This window comes from Lactuca virosa, chromosome 2 (assembly GCF_052849685.1).
Source record: "Lactuca virosa cultivar CGN04683 chromosome 2, Lactuca_virosa_CGN04683_v6, whole genome shotgun sequence".
NCBI classification, from domain to species: domain Eukaryota; kingdom Viridiplantae; phylum Streptophyta; class Magnoliopsida; order Asterales; family Asteraceae; genus Lactuca; species Lactuca virosa.
Genome location: NC_136427.1, coordinates 195940067 through 195952466, shown reverse-complemented (window position 1 = coordinate 195952466; position 12400 = coordinate 195940067). Strand labels below are relative to the sequence as shown.

The 12400-nt window shown below is 35.9% G+C and overlaps 1 protein-coding gene across 1 annotated transcript; it reads left to right on the top strand.

Annotated features, from left to right (window-relative positions):
* Positions 1-6150: 6150 nt before the first annotated feature.
* LOC145159962 (THO complex subunit 4C-like) lies at positions 6151-8445 on the top strand. The gene is made up of 7 exons (XM_079079015.1): positions 6151-6410; positions 6677-6919; positions 7253-7387; positions 7484-7552; positions 7620-7807; positions 7894-7950; positions 8037-8445. The coding sequence occupies exons 2-7, from the start codon at positions 6719-6721 to the stop codon at positions 8224-8226; spliced, it is 840 nt and encodes a 279-aa protein (XP_078935141.1). The 5' UTR covers positions 6151-6410; positions 6677-6718; the 3' UTR covers positions 8227-8445.
* Positions 8446-12400: the final 3955 nt, after the last annotated feature.

Below are 12400 nucleotides of genomic sequence, written 5' to 3'. Positions count from 1 at the left end.
ATTTTATTGCACCTTTTTGTGTGTTTATTTCATGCCTTGCATTCCAGTTTATTTAAGTTATTCATGCATTTTACATTATTTTGGGACAAACATTGGAACTCTCTACTTTCACACCTTTGTTGTGTTTTAGGTTGTTTTGAATGTTAAATATCATCAAAGGAGATGTTTGGAAGCTACCCCAAAAGTTTCGATTCAAACAGAGCTAAAACGAAGAAAATACAAAAAAACGTAAAATTGGGACGATGCTCATATTTAAGATTGGGGAGGTGTTTTGTATTGTTACATTTTGTCCCGAATACAAAATTTATAAAAACCCCAAAATGGTTTTTTTTTAAATTAAAAAAAAAAACAGTTACATGCATTTTATTCTTAAAATTTCTTCAAAAATACAAAAATATTTTTCATTTTCTGCTTAAAAACTTAAAAATCCCAAAAAAAAAATTCCTATTCATATTTTTATACTTTTCAAGAAAACTTTGGTCCACCAAAAAAAATCATTAAGGGCTTAAGAAGTTAATTTTATTTATTTTCAAACACCCTCCATATATTAAAAAAAATGATAATAATATCCTCGCTTCAAATGTGACCCATAAAAACAAAGGATGATAAGTACTAGAGGTGTCAATTTCAGTGATTCAAGAAACGAGATTGTTAAATCTATAAATGGGGGTTTGATGTGATGTTTGTGGGTCTTTTAGTTGATCAATAAAAATAAATAACGCTATGTATTTGGATATGGTGTAAAGGAAGGTAAAACAGTTTTTGGAAATACCGCTCAAATTGAAACAACCAGGCTTCTATCTTAGACCATGCTTGTAGACTGCCCCTTCGGGGTAGAGGGTTCTTAAATTGAATTCACTCAACCAATTATCATCATTAGCAATGAAGACTTGGCTAGCTATCAAACTAAAATCAAGCCACCAATTCACATGACTCATCAAAGGCTCAAAGAGTTTAGAATCTTAAAAGATCGATGAGAATCCATGAGCCAAGTCTTCCCCCAAAGACATTCATCAAATTATCAAAGAGATTCATTCAACTTGAAGAAAAGTCAATCCAAATCCAACTCAAATAGTTCAAGTTAAAATCTGAAGAAAGTATTCATTATGAAGACATTGAGTGATGCAATATTAAGATACCCTCGAATCGCAGACTCGCTTGGTGCATACCCCTATCGGGAGGGTAACTGCATTGACAATCTGTCAATGAGTCTGGGATATAAAGCAAAGTTGAGTAAACTTGAGAAAGTTCTGAATAGAATTAACGGGTTGGATACTCTCACGAACTAAGTATTCGGACACATGTTTATTTACATTCTCAAAACATTTGAACTAAAGACCATTTCATGAAGTCTCACATACCCACAAACCTCACTTAAATTCAATGCCATAGTCATGACTTTGTTGAGCCTCTCTTGAAATGAGGAAGTAATTGAATAAGTGTTTTGTGTTTGGAATATTGAACTTGGCCATTTTGCCCCTGGTGAGATTTTAAAAGAAAAATTATGGTTTGTGGATCATTAAACAAAAATAGTTTATTTTCAAAATTTTCTACATTGTATTTGTTAATTTTCAGTTTTGTTACCTTTGCATGCATAATGTTCCTAGAGCTTGTATGTTTTTATGCTTTGTTCTTTCTTCCTTGAGGACAAGTAAGGGGTAAACTTGGGGAGATTTATTAGGTGCATTTTATTGTACATTTTTGTGTGTTTATTCTATGCATTACATTCCATTTTATCTAAGTTATTCATGCATTTTACATTATTTTGGGACAAACATTGGAACTCTTTACTTTCACACTTTTGCTGTGTTTTAGGTTGTTTTGAAGGTTAAATATCTGTAACATCCCGAAATTCAGGTACAACTATTTAGCCCTTCTTTTATTCAAAGTGTCAAGTTAAGCCCTTAAGAGGAATTGGTAGCAAATGAGTACGCTGGGCGTACTCAAGAGTACGCTGCGCGTACTCATGCGCTTATTTTGGACGCGGACTCGCCTGAGTACGCTGGGCGTACTCAGGGTTACGCTGGGCGTAATGTGTCCAGGTGCAAACCCTAATTTCTGACTTGTGCCCTATATATTGGATGCTAAGGCTCATTTCTCAGCCTCCATAGCAGTGAGTAAAACTCTAAGAGAGAACTTTTCATCGTTCTTAGTGAGTGTGTGTGATTTTGGAGCTAAAAGTGCCTTGGTGTGCTAGTGAAGAAGAAGGAGAGGAGTTTGTGGAGACTAGAGTTTGAAGTGCAAGTTTGGATCTGAGATCTACAGAGGAAGGAGCTGCATTTGGAGGTATAAAGTTCAAAACTTTCCTCTTCATTTGGTTTGTTGCTTCATGGACCATTTTAGGGTTAAAAGTCCCAAAGATGGAGACTTTATGAGCGTAATGTGCTCCATGGACCTAGATCTGTCCCCTTTCAGTGGTATTTGTGTTTTAGATCCATAAAGTTTCCATCTTGGTCGTTGATATGAGGACATGCTAGAGTTTTGAGCTTTCTAGGGCTATAAGTGGTATATTTTGGGTGTTAGTGACTTGTTCAGCCATGCAAAGGCTTAAAGTCATCGATTTTATGGATTAAGAGGTTTAGAAACGGTCAGATCTAAAAGTTGGATGTGAGTCTTAACTGTTTAAGACCTCAAGAGCTAAAGGACTGAAGCTGGGAGTTACGCGGGGCGTAACCCCAGTACGCGCAGCGTAAGGGGTCGCGCACCCCGTTTCTGTGAGGACGCCGGGTACGCCCAACGTACATGTTTGGTACGCGCAGCGTAACCCGGAGGGTTGATTTTTGTTGACTTTTAGGGTTTGGTCAACTTTAGGGTCTTGGAGCCATGGGAGGGGTAAAATGGTCTTTTACCCTTCTGAGAGTACTAAGAGGAGGAGTAGTCTAGCCTTGAGAGATGTATTGATTTAGAGTGTTTATTTCATATGATTAGGCGGAGGCTAGACCCGATTTTTACAGAGTTCGAGCTTTACCGAGTTACCCGAGGTGAGTCTTCTCACTATACTTTACCTAGAGTGGTAACAGAGTTATGTGACAGAGTTATTGTATGCTATCTATGTGATTTGTGGCACGACATTATTTCTATGTGATTTATGCTGTGTGTATACGAGAGTTAGGACCAGAAGGTCCAAAGAGCTAGGACCAGAGGGTCCACAGAGTTAGGGCCCAAGGGCCCACAGAGTTATAGCCTCGAGTGGCTAATGTGTGTTATGTTCTATAGTTATGTGCCAGTGTATTTGTAGGCTATTTATGTGTTGAGATTTATTGTGATATGTGATATGCATGATCCAGAGTTATCAGAGTTAGGACCTTTGGGTCCATAGAGTTAGGGCTAGAGAGCCCACAGAGAGTTGGGACTGGAGGGTCCCACTGAGACACACTGACCAGAGGGTCAGCAGAGTCATAGCCTCGAGTGGCTAATATGTGTTAGAGTGGTATTTTAGGGAACTCACTAAGCTTTATGCTTACGGTGTTATGTGTTATGTGTTTCAGGTACCAGTGGTGATCGCGGGAAGGCGCCGGCATGATCTGTACACACACCCGCAGAGTTTATTATGATTTGATCTTGGGATTTGTAGTGAGATAAAATTGATACATTGTTTTTGAAAGCAATTGTGGATGAATTTATATGGTTTTAAAAAGTGAAAAATTGTTTTGAAAATTTGGGTGTTACATATCATCAAGGGGGATGTTTGGAAGCTACCCCAAAAGTTTTGGGTCAAACGGAGCTAAAACAAAGAAAATATAAAAGACGCAAAATTGGGAGCTGATTAGGACTCGTCACATGGGCCGTGTGCCCCAAAGGAAAAGTGACACGACCCGTGTCAACCAAGACCAAATGGACACGACTCGTGTCCTGAAGAACAAGGACCAAAAATAGCAGTTTACTTTATGGGTTTCGAAAATGATTTCTGAGTTAACACTTGAACACGACCCGTGTCATATATGCATATATGAACACGACCCATGTGCAGTTTCAGCTCACTTTTATGCACGAGCTTTCCACAATACCCATTCCATTCCATTTTACAACTAATTCCATACTTTCCATTAGATCTCGTGTGAATTACCATCTGATGCATGTGATGTTCCAAAGGCTTTCTTGATCTAATTTTGAGTTTAATATTTGAGTTGCATCTACTATAAATAGAGATGATCATACCTTTGAAACACAATCACCTTCACACCTCATACAACACACTTCATCCAGGGGCAATTCCGGACATCTCTTATTATTCCACCATTTGAAGGTCACTTGGAAGATTTATTTCTAGTTTTTGTAAGTTTTATTTCTATCTTTCAGTTATGATTTCTTTGTTTCTAGTCATGTTTGGGTAGAACTTACATTTCGATTCTGTAAAGACAATACCATGTTGTGTTTTTAATCATATGATTTGATGTTATGTTCATATCTTTGTCTAGCAATTTCAGTTTTGTTTTAAACCAATGTTTGATGTATTTTTAGTTCATGCTGATCCTAAAATTAGCATTATACCATTCTTGTTATTCTATTTTATAAAATCTGTAATTGTTTTATAAAATGATACCAAGTAACAAACATTAAATTGTTTTCTATTTTGTTGACTTAACACCCAACCGTAATTGACTTGACACCTAATCTTGAATAAATAGAAAACAATTTTAATGTAAACTTGAATTTGCACATTCTCACACTTCCAACATAATGAGGAGTATTGGGTGTTGTTTGGGAACATTCACATAAAGCTCTATGCAACCTCTAAGGTTACTACCTTGAAGCTTACTTTGGGTGTAAACTAGAAATGTTAGGTTATTTTCATAGGGCTTACCCTTGGATTTAATAACTCGGTGAATGCGTGATGTTTAGAAATGAACATTTACAAGTACCTACTTAGATAAAATATGTCATAACCTCATGTTTAGATTAATATGCATAACTTGTGAGTCAATTACAGAATCAGAACTTTCATAATCAATAGATTTCAACTATTTACTTTTATGTATCTTTTGCCAAAATACCCTTCACAGTTTTTGTCCCCAAAAGTGTCATGTTCATAGAAATATTGACATAGACTCCCGTGCCTCTTGGGTTCGATCCTTGCTTACCTTGTACTATCTTTTAGTATATTAGTGCATTTAATAAATCTTGGATTATTTTTATATCACATATTATACCCCATTTATTTGTCAGTTTGAGACACCAACACACTACGACCCCGTTATTTTATGGGTACATTCTTCACTTCATCTACAACTACTGTTCAGGAATTCGTAGAACACCTCCGGAATGAACTGAAAAACGTTCTAAAGTCTAAATTAACTAAAAACGAGCAACCCAAAAGTAGTTTAGATATTCAGGTATTGTTAGTTTACATCGAAATGTAGTGTTCCGGAACATAAAATTTCATTCCGGAAGGCTCCGGAACACGATGAACTGGTCCGGATGGTCCGGAACTGGTCCAAAATATTGGTTTGTTTTTATTTCGGAATGAATTGATAACACATTTTTATACTGTAAGGTAATTAAAAGTGAAATAAGATTTAGCCATTGCAATTTGCATATCTAATTTTATGTTATGCTAATGAAAAACAAAATGGCACGCGAGTCTTATAAAATACATATCGTTTAATTGTTTTATAACTTATGTTTTCTAGTAACATATGAGGGCTAAAACTCATTTTAGGTTTTATAATTATTATTAGTCTGGTTAGAATCTATTAGAGAATATTTTGACATCATTTATAAGCATCTTTTATTTATAATTTTAACTTTTTATTTAATCCGTTGTATTTATTATCAATAATTTATATGATTAATTATTTTTTCATATGTTGTAATAGTCAATCAATTTATTATGTGAGAAAAAATTAGAACCCTAATATTGACAATTTTAGAAGCAGTTTTTGATATATTAAAAACCGACATAACATGTTCCAAGATCGGTTCCAATATTCTAGAGTTGTAGGTTCTAATTTTAATAGGCCTATGTAGAAAAAATTGACAAAAAAACATAAATAAAACTATAAATTTCAACATATTTTAACTATATAGGTGTTCGATAGAATAACTTTAAAATTAAAAATTTACAAAGAAAAACAAAAAAAACTTCGCATTTGAATTTGTAGACCGGGCCCAGTAAAGGCCCGAAGGCTGTACAAAACCCTATCCCTCTTTTCCCAATTTTCTTTGTCGAAGTCTTCGATCTATTCTCTTTTCGCCTCTCTACCCAAACCCTAATTCGATCCCCAAATGGATCTCTCGAAGCTTTAATCAGTAATTGTGCATCACAATATCCAATTTAACATAGACGACTTTCTTGTTCCTCGTCATATAATCGTTTTCCTGCCTGCATATATTCTCCACCATCGCTTCTCTAATACATTCCCTAACGGAAATCGTTGATTTTAACGACACAGATTTGTAACCTTCTTCAGGTACATTTATTTTCCTAATCAATTTGTATAGTTTTTGTGTATTTATATGAATTAATCGCTAGATTGTTTCATCAGTGTAAGTAATCAAACATCTAAGATATCCAATTAGTTTTTCTGTTTGTCATCTGTGTGTAGGAACATTTTTGATGTTAGTTGAAATATTTCACGTTTGATCTTGATTGATTGTGTCGTAATTTTTGAGACGTATTGGTTCCTATCCGTAGCTATATTATTGGTTGCTAAAAACAAGTTTTGGTTGTTAACAGGTCATTTATTACTGAAAACAAGGTTTCATAGTAATCCTTACAATGGCATCTCTGGATATGTCGCTTGATGATATGATTAAAAGCAGGCGCACCACTGATAGAGGCAGAGGGAGAGGTAGGGCTCGTGGTGGTGGCGGTGGTCGAGGTCAAGGAAGATCATTTGGTGGTGGAAGACCAACAGGGCCACCTCGCAGAGGTCCCCTTGCTGTGAATGCCCGACCCTCAGCTTATACTATTGCAAAGGCAAGCTCAAATCTATGGATAATCTTATACATTTGATTCAGAACCTCTTAACATTTGCATTACAAATTCAAACATGAGGAGAGAAGTTGCTACTAAAGAATTGTCACCTATCATGGGAGGTTGATCATGTCAAATCACCAACACCAACAGTTTCTGTTTCTTTTTCTTTTTTTGTTGACCATTTTACCCCAAGTGATAAAAGGTTCTGTAGAGGGGGAGTTTATGGTGGATTCTATTTCTTTATCTGGGATATCTTCAGTTTCTGAAAAGGGAATTTAAGAGTATTTCATGGTGAATTGTGTTAAGTGTTAACTTGGTGTATGCTTGCTCCAGTCTTTCCGCAGACCAAAGATATCCACATGGCAGCAGGGTTTGTTTGAAGAGAGTCTAAAAGCAGTAGGATTTGATAATGGTGCAAGATTAAATGTTTCCAATCTGGACATTGGGGTCACAAATGAAGATATTAGGGTACACATTCATCATTCATCATCAATCATCATCATCATCAAACCAATGTTTTTTTAAATCTCCCCTTGACACTATCCATTTGCAATTCCAACCCAGGAACTTTTCTCTGAGATTGGAGAGCTCAAAAGATATGCAATTCACTATGACAAAAATGGTCGTCCAAGTGTAAGTGTTTTGAACCTTTTTTGTATTTTTTTTCATGAAAGAAAACATTTAATTTGTTTTGTTGCAGGGTTCAGCTGAGGTGTTGTTTGCTAGAAGAAGTGATGCGTTTCAAGCACTTAAGAGGTATAATAATGTACAGCTGGATGGGAAGCCTATGAAGATTGAAATTGAAGGCTCAAACTCTGAGATGATGCCTCTTTCTGCTCGTGTAAATGTTGTTGGAGGGCGAAATGGTCAAAGGACTGTTGTCATGACGTATGATATTTTTTTCTCCCTTTTTTCATTAAATCACAACATTAATTGTCATTGGTGTAATTCAAGTATCACTGTATTTCCTACAGCTCAGGAATTGGTAGGGGAAGAGGAAATGCTGCAGCTATTCCTAATCGTTCATTTGGGTAACACATTTTGTCCTTTTATATAAAAAATAGCAATCTTTTTTTGTTTTTTTATTTTATTTTATGAATTGGGTTGTGGTTTTTAGACAAAGGATGCGTGGGGGTATGATGAGGAATGGGCGTGGTGGAGGTGGAGGTGGTGGTGGTGGTCGTGGGCGGGGAAGAGGACAGAGTGGTGGTGGGCGTGGGCGGGGTAGAGGGAGGAAGGCGGTGGTTGACAAGTCTGCTGATCAACTGGATAAGGAACTGGACAACTATCATGCCATGCAAACTTAAGTTTTTAGTTGGAGAGTTTGAAAACAGAGAGATTGATTTCAGTTGTGTATAAAAAGCTTCTCAGTTTTTACTACTGTTATTGAGTTGAAACCGATGTTTTTGGGTTTAATATGGTTTGTAGATTTCGATTTTTTACTAAATCCATGTATTTTAGTTTTTAATTTGTTTTTTAGAATGTTACGTCAAAATTAATTTCTTCAAGCATGACTGTTTGATTAATGTTATGTAGCATCTTTGTAATACATGCTTTTGATACTTTTTAGTGTGCAAAATAAAAAGACAACGACCAATGATGTATTGTGTAATAAATGCTTTTGATGCTTTTCACATTTAAAAGAGTAAATTACACAAGTGGTCTCTATGGTTTGGGGTAATTTATAAGTTTGGTCCCTAACTTATTTTTTTAAACTTAGATCAGTTTGTTTTTGTTGCGCCTTTAATCTTTGTTTTACCTAAAAAGACTATTTTGTCTTTGATTTTTAAGGTGTGATATGTAAAGTAAGGTAAGATGAGGTGTAAGTGTGGTTGGTGTGTTTATTTAAATAAATTAAAAAATCAATGACAAAATAGTATTTTTAGGTAAGACAAGGATTAAATGCGCAATAAAAACAAACTGTAGGGATCTTCCAAGTTAAAAAAATAAGTTAGGGACCAAACATGCGAAGTATCCCAAACCATAGGGACCATTTGTGTAATTTACTCCATTTAAAAACATAAATAGTCGGACTTGAAGTTAATATCAACAAATTTGAAAGCCTAGGGACCTTTTTGTAAACTTTAAAAGATTTTAAACTAAATTACATATTTGAAAGCCGGTTGAGAATGTTGTGACTTTTCAGATTGCGGTTCATATATGGTGTGATGTTAGAGCATTGAAAGGACATTGAAGATGCTCCATGTAAATCAACATTCACATAATGATCACCTCTAACAAGAGCAATAACAACTCTATGAGTTGAGATGTCTTAGGGACCAAGCCATAGTGGAAAACATGTTGATGGACTATCTTTGCTTAGAAAAATAACTATTACATTATATTTGTTAGCAATGAGAAAGCTAGTGACCGACATTAGAGATGAGCTCTTTTTCCCAAATCCCGATCCCGTACCAGTACCGTACCGGAACCGGTACTGAACCGTACCGAGTTTAAAAATATGGGACGGTACTTGGTACTACAAATACATGAAATTCGGTAATCGATACCGCTGGTACCGGTACTAGTACCGAAAACCGGTACCATTCCTGGTACCGGTACATGTGATGTTAATTCGGTTCGGTACTCGAGATTGACTTTCGACCAAATTCGGTTTTTGGGAAATCGGGAACGGTACGGGTCGGTACCGGTTCCGTCCCACGCTCATACCTAACCGACATAATCAACCAACGATCTTTTGGTGCGAAACGTGATCCATTGAAATTCAATGAGTGATGTATGGTGTTTAAATCATAATAAAAAATATGTGCGTACTCAGCTGGGTGTGCTAACAACTCATTCTGTAATTCTAAGCAGATTTGACGCCAATTATCTTCACAAGAACCGAGACACGTAGTTATCGCACGTAATCCATAATTTCCATCTCCCCTCACGTTTTGTATGTTTGTGACATATGGATGAAATTCATACGAAATTTCATTCATAAGTGGATCTGAATTATACATTACTTGTTCTTGGTTAAAGTACAAGTTATGCATCGATTGTTCCTGATTAAAGGTTGAGTTGAACATTGGAGGTTCTCGGAACGAGTACGTACTGTGCCTATCTGGTTATTTGTTTAGATCAAACAAATTAGACCGCATATAATCAGGCGTATAAGTAGAAATACTACGTCTAGACGGATATTGAGTTGGTGGCGCTTGAGTGGGCTGATCTTGAGTTGGTGGGTCCTGGTTTAAATCAGTATGAGTGTTCTTGAAAAGTTTCTTCTTTAAGGAGGGGGCCCACAAGTAGTTTTGTGAGTAGCAAGTTCAGAAACTGAAGTTGTTAATGTTGGATATAGTGTCTAAGTCCATAACTTTATTTGGTATGTACTTGACCCGACCCGGCATGGTCCATTTGGGTTGCATGGCATTGCAATACTTGGATAGACTAAATGAGAGAATAAGGCACTTATGATTATTAATATATTATAAGTTCTAATATATTAATAATAGTATTATTTAATTAGTATTGATCAAGTATTAATCTAGGATTAATTTGGTGGTCAAAGTGAGACTAATTAAATATATAGGGTTGATTATGACAATCATCAATTCTTTTATGGTGGATTAATGATCCATGGTTTATGGGTTATGGATGTAACCAAATGGAGCTCCATGGATAGTCCATGGGAGTTACAAACCCATGGGTCATGAGAAATCAAGAGTCATGACAATTAAGGGCATTCATGTGTAAACCCTAATTGTGACAACACTATAAAAGGAACCCTATGGCTAGCAAAATCGTGACCTAGTGTTACTAGAGAGGGCATAACCGATTTTGAGTGCTAGAAGTATTCTCTCAAGTTATTCCAAGTCTTGTGGTGTTGTGTGAAGCATTTGAGGCACAACATTTGGGGTGCTAGGCTCACAAAGTCTTGAAGGAATCCAAGCAACAACAAGGTATGTATTTCTACTAGTTTTTATGTTTTATGTAATCCCCATGCCATGCTAGTTAGGAAATAACCTTGAAAAAGAAATTTGCATGTATATAGAGAAAACATAGATTCAAGGTTATTAGGGTTGCGTGTACACTTAGGAAGTGTTAGAATGCTCAAAACCCATCAGTGGTATCAGAGCGTAGGATTGTTTTCTGTATACTTGATGCAAAACTGCTTAAAAACCGAAAATTCTGCACTCTGACGACTGGACTCGCCGAGTCCATGGGGAGGACTCGCCGAGTCCATGAACAAATTCATCCTACTCGACGAGTAGAATAATGCACTCGGCGAGTAGGAGCGTGTTGGGCAGTTTTTTCGAGTTTTGTTGCTGGAAATGGATTAAGATCATTATCCCAATCTGTTTTGGACTTGTAAAATCTGTTTTTCAAAATGATAATGATTATGTTAACCCATTTTACATGACTTTTATCAATTTTCAAGTATTGTATATGTTTATATGATTTTCTTGAAATTGCTTGACATGAATTTGTATTCATATGAGTTTAGAAGATCATAGGAATTATGTGTAACCTCCATGTGTGTTTAATTCATGATCTTAATGGCTATGATGGTGTCCATAACTTGTCCTCAAGTTATGGATAACCAAAAGTCACTTCTTTTAATTATGATTAAAGAACTAAAGAGGTTTCATAAAATGAAGAGTCTTCATTTTTATGAACCATTAAAACTCATAAGTTACAAATTGAAGAGACTTGGAATAGTTTCAAATCTTGCCCTCAAGTTTTGGATTTGAAAAGTCTTACACTTTAATACTTTAATTCCAAATTAAACCTTAGATTTTTAAAAAGTTTAAAAATCAACACTTATACTATTATTATAATTTTATTATATAGATATGTATAAGAATATGTCATTCTTACCGTTAGTAGGCCTCATTCACGAAGCCGGTCTATAAGGGGGGTATAAGGTTGTTGCCTATAAAATGGTGACTTAATGGGTGTCCACTCTCACCCACCGCTTCCTTGATCGGTGGAGGGTCGTTAGCCGAACGGGTAGGATACGACTTTAAATACTCGTTAAAAGTATAATGAATTATAAAGTAACTATACATTATAAATTCCCAATCTTAGTTACTTTAGGAAAATGTGAAATTGGTGCTAGCCCATAAAATTACACTTTGTACCTTACCAAGTCGTTAGTGGAGCGTGTGTGGTTAACCGGCACACTAACATGGACTAGTAAGAGTGGCAAAGGGTAACTTGACTTTATTATAGATCGGTGGAGCGTGTGTGGTTAACCGGCACATCGATTAGGTAATATTGTTGAGGGTACCAAGTCAATTTGTATGGTTATTCACACCTTGTTTGTGATCCTCGGCATCCCAGTCACAAACTTGAGAGGGCACAATCGAGATTCAAACATGCCATTGAAAAGTTCAATGTATCTCAAAAGATCTAGGTGTTTCAAAACCAATAAAACCTAATAATAAAATATTTCGTTCTTATGGTGGAAATTGGTAAATCGTCATTTACCTACCTTCAAATATTTTATAGTATGGATTACGGCATCCCTCTTCC

Excerpts from the sequence above, each read along its gene's own strand:
- LOC145159962 (XM_079079015.1), top strand. The coding sequence starts at position 6,719 with ATGGCATCTCTGGATATGTCGCTTGATGATATGATTAAAAGCAGGCGC. Across the intron at positions 6,920-7,252 it reads CAGCTTATACTATTGCAAAG|TCTTTCCGCAGACCAAAGAT; the intron begins GCAAGCTCAAAT and ends TGCTTGCTCCAG. Across the intron at positions 7,808-7,893 it reads CAAAGGACTGTTGTCATGAC|CTCAGGAATTGGTAGGGGAA; the intron begins GTATGATATTTT and ends TATTTCCTACAG.